Genomic DNA, 14,371 nt, shown 5'->3' with positions numbered 1-14,371 from the left:
AGTTAGGTTGAATTTCACCCCTTTAGTTTTTACTTTTGCAACGCATATCGAAATAACTGAAATGAGAAATACTAGGACAACCAGGAAACTTTTGACTTGACTGACAAAGTAAGGGTTTGAATGTAACAGTACTAGAAACTCAAAATAGTGATTGTTTTTGTGTTTTGAGGAATCACTGACGGATTTAGACTTTTGTCTGGAAAGACAGTTAACATCATCAGTTTTCTTTTCCACTTTTCTGAATGACAAAACAAAGTCTCCCGTGCAGCAAACAATGGTAAAATTTGCAAACTTATTTACGTTTACTGAAAATTTACAACTGTTAGGATCCCCTTACACATCACCTATTGCAAGTATTTCAAATTTTCACAACAGTGTAGCCAATGAAAAGTCTTGAAGAAGTTTTGAAGAACTGGACAAACTAATCTGTGTGCTTTTGTAAAACTGTGTTCAAGATAAAATAAACCTTGTCATCTTTGCAAACTGAGTTATATGTGTGTATTTAATGAACCTTTGACCTAAAATTTTTCAATAGTCAATGCAACTACTATGATGGGAAAATTGTACAAGCTATTTTGCCAAATATTTGTAGTTTAATCAGAAAGTGCCGTGCAAAATTTCATTAATGTCCTAAATTTCTAAACAAATACTGCTGTAGTTTTGATCTGTTTTTGCTCTCTGGTTAAAATAAAATATCAAGAACAGAAATACAAGAAATGAATACTTAAAGTTTCCACCAAGCGTACAATTAATATCTTGGTAGACTCATGCCATCAGTGCCAATGGAATGCATCTGTACGACAAACACAAAGAACATGTCAAATTTGCTACTCAGTTGGAAGTGACAGTGGAGGAAATATGACACAAACACAAAACTGGAAAAAAGCTCGGAGGCTTCCAATATGAACTGAGCATGAGCTTCTCCTCAATCTGTGTGAGGGCACATTCATTTCCTATCTACGCAATTACTCGATTCCACAGTTGAACTAAAACATTACAGGTCTCGTTAGACACTAATTCCCAGCATCCTGTCTCTTCTCTTCTTAATCTTAAAGTCATCCATTTCAAACAGAACCCGGCAATTTTACTTTTCTATATCTACACACACACACACATGCACGTCAAAGATCACTTTCACCATCACAAAGAGATTTCTGCTAACAAATTTTACAGATTGTCGCTTTTTATTTTATTCTCTGCCTCATTCTTCATCTTTTCTGGCAAAAAAAATTACGTAGCTTTTCAGGCAAAAAAAATTACGTAGCCACGGGCTGTGAAGTCGCTCTGAATCACGGCTGGTTAACGGAGCTCTACCTTGCTGTTATGCGACTTATTATCTTGGCGCACTAACCAGGATTGTAACATGATCTTGCTGCATGGATTTAGTCCCTAACAATGCATTGAGACCTACCGAAACATACTAATTGATCCACTAAATCCCAACATTCCCCATTTCTCCCTCTTTTCCCTTTATCCCCCTCTTTTCCCCCGACTCCAAATCTGTATTCATGTAAATTTCATGTGCTTCTTGGTTCTGGTGAGATTTGCGGAACATTTTTTCCCTCCTAATTCACTGTTGTCTGTGAGTAGATTTTCCCCTGACAGAGAGCTCCCGCAGGTCTCTAATTATTTTTTAACAACTTACCCCATTTACACGGTCCACTGGTGACATAGAAATCGAGGCAAGATTTATCAGTTTTGTAGTTTGAGATATTGATACATTTGTCAGTGACAGGGTTCACCTTAAGAAAAGACCAACACCTTGTGCAAAATGGCTTCCTATAACAAAAACATGTTCTTGTTTTAACCCTTTGAGTGCCAAAGTCAACTTTTAAAATATAGTGCAGACAAATTTTTTTTCAAATCAAGACAATTTCTTCTCAGATTATCTCAAAATTTTGATAAAAAATTGTATTCAATGAAAAGTTATGTCCTTTTGCTCCAAAATTACAAACACAAATACGGAAAAGTTCATGAAAATTTGTAAAATGTTGCACTAAAATTTAGGTGGGAAAAATTACAGCTCTCAAAGGGTTAACATCTGATTGAGATTATCAGTCCACCAGTATTTTGATAATGTACAGCTGAGCTGCGTGTTCATGAAATTTCACAGTTTCACCATGAAAATAAATCATACGGAAAGTGTAAACTATTGAGCTTTCTGAATCTCATACTGTGCTTTTTTAAGATCAGAAGCAAACAGTCTCAATAAGGATGATCAGGTTTTTCGGGGAAATTTATGCTCAATAATGTCACTTCTGTTTAATATCAAAAATAAAAACAGCTGCCTCTCGCAGAAACACAATTTTAAACAATACCTGCAAATATTTCAATATTTCCTGACCAACAACTTGAAGTACATCTTAGAAATCATTGAAAAATATGAAAAAAATGCAGCATTTAGCACGAAAACAGAACAGAAATTTGAGACTATTTAAAAGTTGAATTCTGTGTACTTCTGAAAGTTATCTTTCAAGGGCAAACAACCTTCAGATATTAATTTCCAATTTCCAAGAATTGTGGAATCATGCCATCTTTGAATGGTCTTATCATGTCGACAGCAGGCACATCTCTGATAACACTTTTATGAAATTTTACGTACACGAAAGAATCTATTTAACCCAGATAAGATTGACAATGATATTTCTAATCAAGTCACGATTTATTAAAAACATTCAAGTTTTAACAATGTCTACATATCGACTTAACAAGCTTAATAGAGAACCACTGAAATTCCAAGTTTCCTTCCATTTTGTCTTTAAAACTTCCCCCAGTGATTCCAAATGCATTCTGGGAAAGAATACTCAACCGCTCATCCTTTGATTTTCCAATTTTCTCATTTTTAAAAATTTTATAAAAAAATGTAGGTTTATTGTTCCAATAATAACTGAAATAATTCAAACTGATATCGGAAGCATGATTTTACCCTGTTTTCTGCACAGTCACAAACCTTTGATATCAAATCACGGATGTAAGCCGGAGACAAACGGTGAATTTTCACAGAGTGTTGCCGTACTGTCACTGTGATACATGATACCAGGGTTATCTGTCTTCTCAGGTGTTTTTTATGACTGCAACATACCGTACACCACATCAACTGATACCTTTCCTCCACACCTAACAAAATCAAAAATTTTTAAAAAGCTGCAAATCCGAGGTTTATATTTCTCTTGCGATACCCGAGCAACTGTCAAACAACCAAAACGACAGCAATCTCTTACATTAATGCAATTTTTATAGTTTAAATTGCTCCGTCATTGAGTAAAAAGCACCATTTTTATGGGCATGATTTCTATTTATTTTTTGCATATTAGTGATCAAACAGTGACACTATTATGCTGGCATTTCTACACAATTCACATGTAGAAATTTGCAGACACTGAGTGGGGCACAGCCTTCCTGTATAACCATCAGTTTTCTTCTTTTTCTGTTTTCTTCAAATTCTGTGCCATGTCGCCGAAACAGTCCATTATCATTCCACTGCAAACAAAAGCCCACAAAACCAGCACCTACTTATCAATACAGCCAACAACTTGAGAACTAGAAATTTAGCTAGCAATTCTTTTGATTCTTGTGACAACTTCGCCTACCACTTTCCCCATGAACACAAACAGCTACGCACTCTCAACAAACTATGACGATGACTTGCTAATGGCACGGATATTTTTAAACTTCCAATTTGCATCCTGGCTCACCTTAACAACGTGACATCGACAACAAGGAATTACAATTTCAGGGTTATCAGGCAAGTCATCATAAAGACGAGAAGACAGACTACGGACGAAGCAATTTCGTCCCCAATTCTGCATTTTCAAAACCTCTCCGGGCGACTATTATTAGCAAGGAAGTGAATTCGATACACACAACTGAATACTGGCCAGCATCTTGCAATTTTCAATTTCACCAACTGTGTGAATATTAATGCAAATTGACAGACTCAAATGAAAGGTATACACCTTGTGATTTGCAATCAGTTGCTACCTGTACATATCTGTCTCTCTGTCTGTCTGTCCATCTGCCTGGTTATCTGTCTGCCGGTCTGTCATATTACAGCTAAACTAGTATGAACCTGTTATCTATAACTTTCAGACAACAAGTACACATCATCTTTCAAAAAAAAGACGAGATTAACTCAATAAATGTGTTATATTATCATATTGTACTGAACAATTCCTTAAGAGTAACACTTTCATCGGCTGAACTTCTCTGTCCTGGATTATGATTGGCTGAAGAAAGGCAATAAGGCATTATATTATTGGCATAAAAATTTCAATGCCCAGATTCTATAAAACCAATCTGCCAGCACGGGGCAAATCTTTGTGAACCAGAATGGCACTCTGCTGCATTTAATATTGGATAATTTAATGCAAAGTAGAGTAAAATAGATACTCAATACTAAAAACTACAAATAGTAACTTGTAAACTTTAACCCTTCGAGCACCCATGTAAGTTTTTCTCATATTTATAAAATATACCCAAGTCACTTTTTGTCAGATTTTTGCCAAAATTTTGATAAAAAGCTGTAGCTAATGAAATGTGATGTCCATTTGGTCCAAAATTATCCAAGAATGACAGAAAAATTCATGAAAATTGGTAAAATGTTCCACAGAAATTTAGGTTCAAAGAATTACAGCATTTCAAGGTTTAATACCAGTATTTGGTAAATATTAGTGACTGCCTTAAGACAGTGGACAGTCAAACTACATTGACCTTTAACTTCTGACCTTGTACAAGGCTTTGAGACACTTGTTAATTTGAAGAGTCTACAATGTAGATTTACTGTAACACCTGAACCAACACAACTGTCCATCTACTTAATGCATTATACACCACACACACACAATTGCAGATTTTACAGATTTGTGTCCAAATCCCTGGTTCTGCGCAAGATGTCGACATCGTACCAATCGCATAAAACCTTCGCAATACCAACAAATCGTAATTTTTTGCAACCAAAAGTGTCAAATTTCACTTTGCATATCATTTCTTTGGTAATTAAGAGCGGTTTACGACCAAATTCCTGTAAAATTTACCCAAAATGAGTGTCTTTGTTCAGTTTGATTCCATCTTTTATTAATTCACAGCTGTTTTATATATCAATTACTGTAGTAAGTGCTTTTGGTTCATTTCTGCTTGTTACTCGCCAACTGGTAAAAATCTGGGGACCAAGACCTCGCACAGCTGACAGGCTAAAAGTGCGCCAAATGATGCATTTTGCGAAAAATAAAAGACCATTAAGCTGATGTGGAGTTAATAGGCATTTGAAGGATGAAGCTGAAGATTTGCAGTATTTTGTATCCATGGTAATACCTGAATGACAGATAGTGAGTGAGAAAAACAGATATGTTGCCGTGACAAACTGTGAATTCAACACTACTGTGAAAAACTCAGGGACATATTCGAGGATTGATGAATCAATCTTTTGATTTACCCGATACGTAACTGCAATTGTTTTTCTACCAGAAATTAATGTATACAAACAAATTTTAATGATTTTAAATTATTATGATTTTATAATAACTGTGATGAAATGAAACAAGCAAACTATAAATTCGATACAACTGTAAAAAGCTGGGGAGCATACCCAAGCATGGAGGCATCACACTATTGATGTTTATGAATGCAAATGTTTTCCTACCACAAATGAATTTTAATACATTGTTGACATTTTTTAAGATTATGAAAATTATGCTATTTAACAATAACAACGGACAAATTAAACAGTATTTATAATATTCACCACCTAGGTTTGGCCCATACTGATTGTTATCAGTGGCGACTGAGGGTCTGGTTTCAGGGCATTGATGGCTGAACAGGTTGAAGGGGCAGGTTTATTATTAGCTTTATCTCTGAGCAAATTGACTAACTGTGCTTGACTTTCAAAGGAGAACGAAACACTAATGTCACATGAACAGTCAATGTCAACAACCACTGATGCCAGAACCAAGGATCAAGAACTGCCCCTTTAAAGTCAAGTAGTATGAAATAGTTGACACTTGGAAAATTTTCAAAAATGATCAAAAGGGTTATCTCTGTGAAGGAATGTTTAAAGGAAAGACAAGAATTGAAAAGGTAACAATGAAGTGGTATGATACAGCCAAAGTCACAAGACAAATACACAAAAACAAACAAAAATAAAACAAACACATAGACCTTTACACATATCTGCAGGGACTTCCTTTATTCCTGTCATACGACACTAATGATTTGCTGATTTTACCAGACACGATTATTGGCAACATGTCAAAAAGAAAATTCATCAAAGGGACAAAGTTTTGGTGCATTTTAGACATGTCATGAAGAATCATCTCAAAATACAGTAATTCACTCACAAAATGTTGATCAAATCGATGTTCTTATCACAATTAAAAACTACAGTGCTTTAGTTTTTCTTAGAAAGCGCAAGATGTTGAGTTCATGTTTCTTTTCAATATTGGAAACTACCGGTAGTTTATCATAATTTTGTTAATCAGTGTTGTCAGTAGGCAGAGCTGAAAGTCAGTCTTGTCGGCCACAGTTTTGCTACATTTTACAATTCTGAGCAACATCCCTGATTTCTCAAGTTATACATCTGGCTCAAAATTAAATCAAACTGGACAACAAAAAAGCGGCAACTTCATTCTTTGGGGAAACCAATATCATGTATGAGTGATTGCAGTTTAAAAAAAGGTTGTTTCCCAGGCATGGAGAGTCGTTCAGATGTGTTGGCAGTTAAGTTTTTCTTCCTTCAAAATGAAGCACAGGCGTAACTGACACAATATCCCGCGGCATCCTTCATTCATATTCTCTGCAAACTGTGAAGTATTTGCCACTTGCTACTGAATGGCATCTGGAATGTAAACAAACACTCAAACGCCCGCCTCTACGGGTTCTTGGATTTTTTTGCTTTTCCAAGCTGCACTGTAAAATTCTAAAGTGTGGTGGTGTTGGAAAAAATTGTACGATGAACTGAACAGTGGATGTATCAATGGACCCAAGCTCTTTCCACTTTTCCTTGAAGGGAAGTGGAGCAATATTGCAAATGACACATGCACCAATCTTCAGAACTCACTGATACTACTTGTGAGAAAAAATTACTGAAAAGCACAGTAAAAATTAGCTTTAATCTTGCGCTGTCAAATATGAGAAAGGGAAATTTTTTTTTTACTTCACAGCAACCTGTAAAGACAGTGTATAAAATCTATCATAAACCTAGAATTGTTAGCATTTTTCTCCGGAGTTTGACAGATTGCTACACGTTGAAATAACTGTTCACAATATTCACTTGCTAAAATTGAATAACAGAGGACTTAAAAATCTGACTGTAAGTTCACTATTTCTATCTGATTAATAATAAGCTCATCCATATTTTTCCTGTTTCATTCATAAGACCGAAATGTCCTGTTGCATGATTTCACTATCCACATATCACCTGACTTCACATTTAATCAGAGAAAATTCTTGCACAAACACACTCTTGAAATATGAAACTAAAATAAAAGACCGATACTATTTCAACACCAAACACAAAAACACAACGCCCCTGTGACCAATTGACACAATAATTAATTTACGCAGTTTCAATAATTAAATTACAAAAATTTAACGTAATTACAGAAAAGCAACTCGTTAAAAAATTTATTTGATATAAAAATTGGGAAGGTGAAAAAATTCCTATATGGTTATTAGACGGGCAATTCAACTTAACATTTGTGTCGTGTTCACTTTACTGTCAGTGAAGTAGGAGATCATTTTGTGTGAAGTGAAACAGTTCTGGTTCCAGATCCGTAAAAAAACAGATTCAAAATTCTGAGATACTAATATGCAGAGAAAAAACTGAATCAGATTCTGATTCATGCTTAAACGGGGGAAACTGGAGACTCTCGGAGACAGACACTTCTTGAAACATATCCTGTGTTTTAGAAAGCAAATCTTTTTGCAGAGCAAATGATATGCGGAACATCGAAAAGAAAGAAAAAAGAAGTTTAGAGTTGTTGCTGTCACATTTTACCCAATACACAAACCGTACACTGAGATTGGCTTGTTACAGGGTAATGGAGATAGCTTTGAGAATCAAACGGAGGGAAAATCTATCCTACCTCATCATGAGACTGATCCCTCACACAACCCGCTTCACATTAAACCAGGGATAAATTTTCAAAACATACCTGTGCTGCAGTATAACACTAACATGCTTGTAAACATTCCTGTACACAGCTGAAGATGTCTCTTACAGATAAGTGAAATTTTTTTTTCTTTCACCCATTGGTGAAAACAAAACAGATTTTCAGTAGCTCACCTGGACAAAAGTTACTGTCTTAAACTCCGATAGAAATATTGCCAGAATTGTTGGTATGTGACTTCTCGGACTTGGCGCGCGTCTGGATACAACCTGGAGGAGAGCTTCACAAGTGCGTGACTGGCTGGTGTTTTTATTGGCTCGTGTGATACCGCTATGAATACCCCGGCCAGGCCTTCACAATGCCAAAGCCGGCGACTTCTATTGTGTAGTTACCCCAGCCTTAGCACTGTCTAATTAAAGCAAACAAGCGACATTGGCTAAAAACCCATGATAGTTTATCTAGAGGTCGTTAAGCCCCCCAATTAACCCCTCATTAGACCTGTATGCACTGTAATTCAAACAAGTTTACTTTCAATTTTCCGATCAAAAGAAAGACGTTACATTTCCCTCGGCAAAAAGGGGACATCCGCTCCAAGTTGCTCAGGTCTGAACATGCAAAACTACTTTAAAAGCTTTCATTGGGTTGTCGTCGAGTAAGACGTTAATCTTGATAAAATTTTCACTGTTTTCATGTCAATTGAACAAAAGAATGTTACAGTTAAAATCCATTTAGGACAGCACTTGAAACAGTCTGAGACAGAAACCTAATCTTGGTCCGCTTGCCGACTTATAAAACACTACTCTGTCTTTCAAATTCAATGGAGGGCAAAACACAACAAAAACTCCAGCTTCTCACATTGGAGATTGATTTCAATCGAGAAAATAGAGAAAGAGATCGTTTGAAGATGGCGCATTGAAAAGAGAAGTTTTTACTACCACACAGCACAGCTCGGATCTCACACACAAACATAAACGACATATTGCCATATATACGCCAATACACCCCTGCATAAAGACCGAGTGAAATTCGAAGACACGGCTTGTAATGATACGGAGAAGTCTTGTAAACTAGTAGGAACGGACACCCCTCAGTGCTTGTCACATGAAAGGAAAGCAATTGGATCGGCTTATTGTAAGTGTTAATTGGCAATGTTTGCTGTGCCATTGGATAAAACAATTGACTGCAATAGCTTCAATAGGTGCTACAAGTGCCGAGCGGCGAAGAGGCGGGCTCCGCGTCTAGATTTCAGTTGGCGTTATTGATACCGCATTTCCAGCAGAAAAACACACAACATGACACTGACGTAGACTTCTGCTTTCACAGCAATGACTAAGCTACTCGACCGAATAATTAACTGATGACTTGAAAAAAAATATCTGAAATTAAAATAACTGTGAGTCCGGTTCCCTTGTTCATATGTTCGAACAGACATACACTAACGAGAAGAAAGATTTTTTTATCAGCACACAAGAGAAGTAGAATTATATAGTGAAGAAATTGTTTCCAACCTGTATGAATGCCGGGCTGTAGAAGCAAGTCTGCATGCTGGAAAAGAACTGTGCGTGGAAGCTATGAGTGCCATAGGTTGGAAAGCGATCAGTCGTTGCACAGGCGTGTTGAACGCTATACAGAGACATTGATGGTAAAGTGGGCCTGGCAAAAGCAACTATTAGTACCTAAGAGCGGACTCCACAGCCATTTATATTGCCAAACCCCACAGGGAAATGCACAATTAGAGATACTTTGAATGCAGAATCTGAGGCTCAGGTGGCCCTCAATGTTTTTTCTTTTACCACGGCAAAAGAGCCTACTTTGCCGTTGCCAAGCAAGCTTGTCTCCTCATTATTGAGCGCGGGGTGCACGGTAGAGATCGACGCAGACACACACAAAAAAAACGCATAAGCTAGAGCACACAATTAAGACCCCTTCACAGAACAACATAGCTAACCCACCCAGCCGAAACCCCCTCCCTCCCCTCAGAAATATCGGAAGCATTGACGTGGAGAATACATCCCTCATTCAGAAGCTCAGTGAATATGCATGAAAAAATTCAGTCAAAAGATGAGATTATCTGGACTATAACCGGGTGCTTGTCAATTTTCAATTAACATACACCATGTCCGACATGCTTTTCTATTACCATGAACAATGCGTAAACTGAAGCAATCAAGATCCTGCCATTGACTATCGACCCTCCATCAATTTTCAAATCGGCAAAATTTTTTTCTTTCGGTGGCCAAAAAAATGTCTCAATGTGAGAGAATTAGTGCAAATGTTGCAGGCAGTCACAGGATTCCAGCTGACACAGTAGCTACACATTGTCATGGTGAAATTCTCTAGTTGGAGAGAACACTGCGAGGCAAGGTTGAAGACTCGTCCTATTTCAACTCTGGGGAGCCAATTTCGCTGGCTGATGGCTTCAAGCACACCTGCATCGTGTGTCATTCAAACAATTTGCCACAAGTCCCCTGTTCTGTCTTCCTGTAGTTGCCATGGTAATTGGTGATGACTGCTCAAACCATGTTGCCCTACTGCCAGCATTGCCCGCTTAAAAATTAATTTGACCTGTTGGTGAGCCTTTCCTTTCTATATTGCTCTCTCTCTCTCTCTCTCTCTCTCTCTCTCTCCTAACATCTCCCCTCTCTCTTTCTCTCTCCCCTAACATATCTCCCCTCTCTCTCTCTCTCTCTCTCTCTCTCTCTCTCTCTCTCTCTCTCTCTCTCTCTCTCTCCACTTTCTACATCAATCTCTGCATCACTGCCCACGCAGGACCACCAACATCACAAAATCAATCATGCGATACAACAGCAAGCTGTCAACAACACTCACCCAACGACAACAACAACAACAACAGCCCGGTCGATTACAGAAAATCAATTGATTACCCATTTCTCATTTTCTTTAAGCATAATTAACAAAGGATCATCAAAACAGGTACAATAGTTTTCTAACCACCGTGGTTATCATGAAAATTATTTTGGGATGATGAAAAGCCAGCATTAAAAGCTTGAAGAGGTTATGTCAATAAAATCTGTGAGGAACTCTGTACGTATTAAGACTTGTTTATCAATATAGTTCTGTCATGATTAAGAACAATTATTACTGTAAAATAGGAATATTTTTCCCTTTATCTGAATCACTCATTTTTGGATTTAAAATAAATGAGAAAACATTCCTTACTACTACTACGATTTAAAAAACAGAATCCTTTCCTCTGCTTCTGTTTTGTTCAAGACAGATTCACAGAATTTTGTAAACTTTTTCTTCTATATGTATGTTGAAGTTCAACTTTCTTAAAAATCAAACAAAAATCTTCACAATTTCATGGCATTTTTTTCAAGAATGAAATGGAATATTGTACTATAAGATCAGTGATACTAGTTCACCGATTGGCTGGAGAGCCAAAAAATATTCAATATTAAAACTGCAGTTGCTAAACCAAAACCACAGCGACTTTGAAATCCCTATAGTCCAAAGAAGTGTTTCATTTTTCAAGGCACTGTAGTTTTGCACCAGTGTGAATAGATAATACTCAAATATTCATTGCATTTAAGACTTGCCACTCAGCATTAACTCTTTCACCCCTATTTCCCTGTCTAGAGGTCCAAGTTTACCATAGAAAACAATGGGATCGGTTCAAACCATGCTGGTAAAAGGGTTAAAGCACCTCAGGTAGTGCATATGGCATAATACACTGGCATACAAAAGTTGTGATCCAGGGTGAAAGGTGTCAAAGAAAGAATACAGTCCTTGTCTTATACATTTCAGTGTAAAATTGAGTGAATAATTTTCTACATACATTGACAGACAGCTGCTGATTTGGACGACTACGAGCAATGTTACAGAAAAAAGCAAATCCACAAACAAGAAGCTGAGGAGGAAAAATACCATTATGTAAGACAAGTAAACAAAACTCCTCACAAAAAAGCACCAAATACTTGTATATCAGACCATGAGGACATCCGTACACCCATAGGTTAATGTACTAAGGAGTAAACTGACAATTATGACTTTAAATGCTAACATAATAGATTTTCCATTAGAGGGCTTGGGTAAAATCATTGAAATGGACAGTACTCAATGGGCTGGTAATAAAATTGCCGACTACCATGTTCTAATGTCTGGCGTTTAATTCTCTCCTCACTACACGTAAAGTCGTCTTTGATAAATGGTATGTGACGCTGAACGATAACTAAATTTGGAGAACATTTTATCACGGCGAAGGTCTAGAGTCTACGATTTAATGCTCGGACAATGTGGGCAATAAAATGAATGATTTCTTGGAAAATGTTTTCAGACATAAAATCGGAATGAGGCAGGGTAACAGTTCATGGCAAGTTTTATATGGACAACGCAATTTTTTTGTTTTTTAGCTCAGCACATTTTAAATGACAATTGAACAGAGATCGCTGGAGGACAAAATGTCCTTGTGTTTCCTGGTTTACTACTGAAGATGAAATGTGAGCACTGCATCAAGTCCTCTGTGTATGTGTGTGTGTGTGTGTGTGTGTGTGTGTGTGTGTGTGTGTGTGTGTGTGTGTACATCCGTGTGATGTCACAGGAGTACATTATTTTGACGTTTTTGCCAGAATTAGAAAATTATTGGTCGTCCAACTTTAGTCTTTTCTTTGCCAAAAAATTTTGTCAGATTAAAATAAAATACAGGATACAGAGGACGATAAAATATGACCATTTTAAAACAGAATACAATGTTGTTTTTTAGAAGACTTCTGTTAGCAAATATCACCAAGAGCGTCATGCTTATACAATCGTCTCTGATAAAAATTAAAGTCACACTAATATGCAAAATTCAACTGATACTGGGAATCTAAATATCTAAACCCTCATCATATTTTTATCAGATTATTAAAATTACCATCTACATCAAGATGATTAATGTTCACGCCAAACCTTGACATTATATATTTGCAAATTCAAAAACAGTAATAAACAGAGATTATAGTTATCCTCAAGTGTTACACACAATTTCAAAATTTAAAGATTCCAGCCCGACACATTGCTGGTAGACACTGAGCTCAGGTATAGATTTCTCAAGAGTTTGAAATCATCACAAATAAAGCCTGAAAAAAAATGTGCTTCACCCAAGAGTACCGCAACGGTGTCTTAAATAAACATTTTCATATGCTGTTTTAGTGCTCAGATATTGCGTATAATGATACAGTACATTTAGGTTTTAATATTCTCTTTTGATGAGTCTAATTATTTGCGATTGTAATTATTTTCAACAAACGATTATTTCTAATCTGTCGGCAATTAGAAAACATCACCGGCATGGTCCGTCTGCATGCCTCAAGACCATATTTTTCGACAGATTGCAGATGCTGGTAGTTTTTTCCGCACACTACATTATTGTTGAAAACATACTCTTAAGAAGTACCATCTGCCCACTCCTCTGCGATAAGAGTTGTTCAGAGTCAAAGTTCACTTTTCGGATGATGGAAGTCGGATAGCTACAACCGACCCTCTCGTAGAATGCAATACTTAAAAGGCAGATTTAGTTTCACCACCGTTCTGTTTAACTTGCAAATTATTTAAGAACCTTTGCATACTCCTCCTTTTTTGTGACCGACTTTGGCTTGAATGCAGTCAGAGGCGATTCAGCAACCCCTTCTGTTTGAAAATCAGTGAAGTGGGTTTTGCGAGTGCGTTGCAATCTTCCATTAAACAGAGACCATCACGGCTATTCTTAGTTTTTAGACACAAACATTTCAGCTCATGACAATTTTTAAATGTGTTGAGTCAGTGAGTGATCGTCATAGGCCGCCGATTGCAGGCTACTGCATTTGCATAAGACTTATATTGGTGCGTGTTCACTCTACCGACTTGATTTAATACGAACAGTGTTAAATTACAACATCAAAGAGACACAGATTAAAAAGCTGAATTCTATGAAATCTTAATTTCTCTCCTTCTGCCATTTCAATCAATGGAAGTCCTTCCCCATCTAAGCAGTAATTTCGATTTCAAACAGACTCACGTCAAACCCACAGCCACTGCATAAAAGGAACAGCGGTGATAAAACTTTTGATCCGAGCGACGTATTCACAAAGACCTAGTGACATATGCCAAACCCTGGATTAAGCATTGTGTAAATTTTAATGAATTCCTGATTAATACCTATTAGTCTTTCTGATACCTTGATTCTTGTTTTCTAAGTAATTTCTTCAAATTCTGAAACACATTTTTCACGCTCGGGTTAAACGGCTTACAAAGCAGTGTCTTTAAACGCCTTCGCATGATATCAGGGG

The 14,371-nt window shown here is 36.9% G+C and overlaps 1 protein-coding gene across 28 annotated transcripts in view; it reads right to left on the bottom strand.

Annotated features, from left to right (window-relative positions):
- LOC139133546 (eyes absent homolog 1-like) overlaps window positions 1–14,371 on the bottom strand; it is a 173,229-nt gene that overhangs the window by 76,686 nt on the left and 82,172 nt on the right. For 2 of the 28 annotated variants that reach the window (XM_070700219.1, XM_070700226.1), the window contains exon 1: window positions 9,611–9,771. The exons of 25 other annotated variants lie outside the window; for them this stretch is intronic. In XM_070700219.1, the coding sequence (XP_070556320.1) occupies window positions 9,611–9,739 (129 nt within the window). In that variant the 5' untranslated portion in view covers window positions 9,740–9,771. Of the gene's footprint in view, window positions 1–8,278; window positions 8,512–9,610; window positions 9,772–14,371 lie in introns of those variants that run through there. One more of the 28 variants, XM_070700246.1, reaches the window with a different exon arrangement.

This window comes from Ptychodera flava, chromosome 5, assembly GCF_041260155.1.
Source record: "Ptychodera flava strain L36383 chromosome 5, AS_Pfla_20210202, whole genome shotgun sequence".
Classification (NCBI taxonomy): domain Eukaryota; kingdom Metazoa; phylum Hemichordata; class Enteropneusta; family Ptychoderidae; genus Ptychodera; species Ptychodera flava.
Note: the sequence above shows the minus strand (reverse complement) of the source record. Positions and strands in the feature narration are given on the sequence as shown.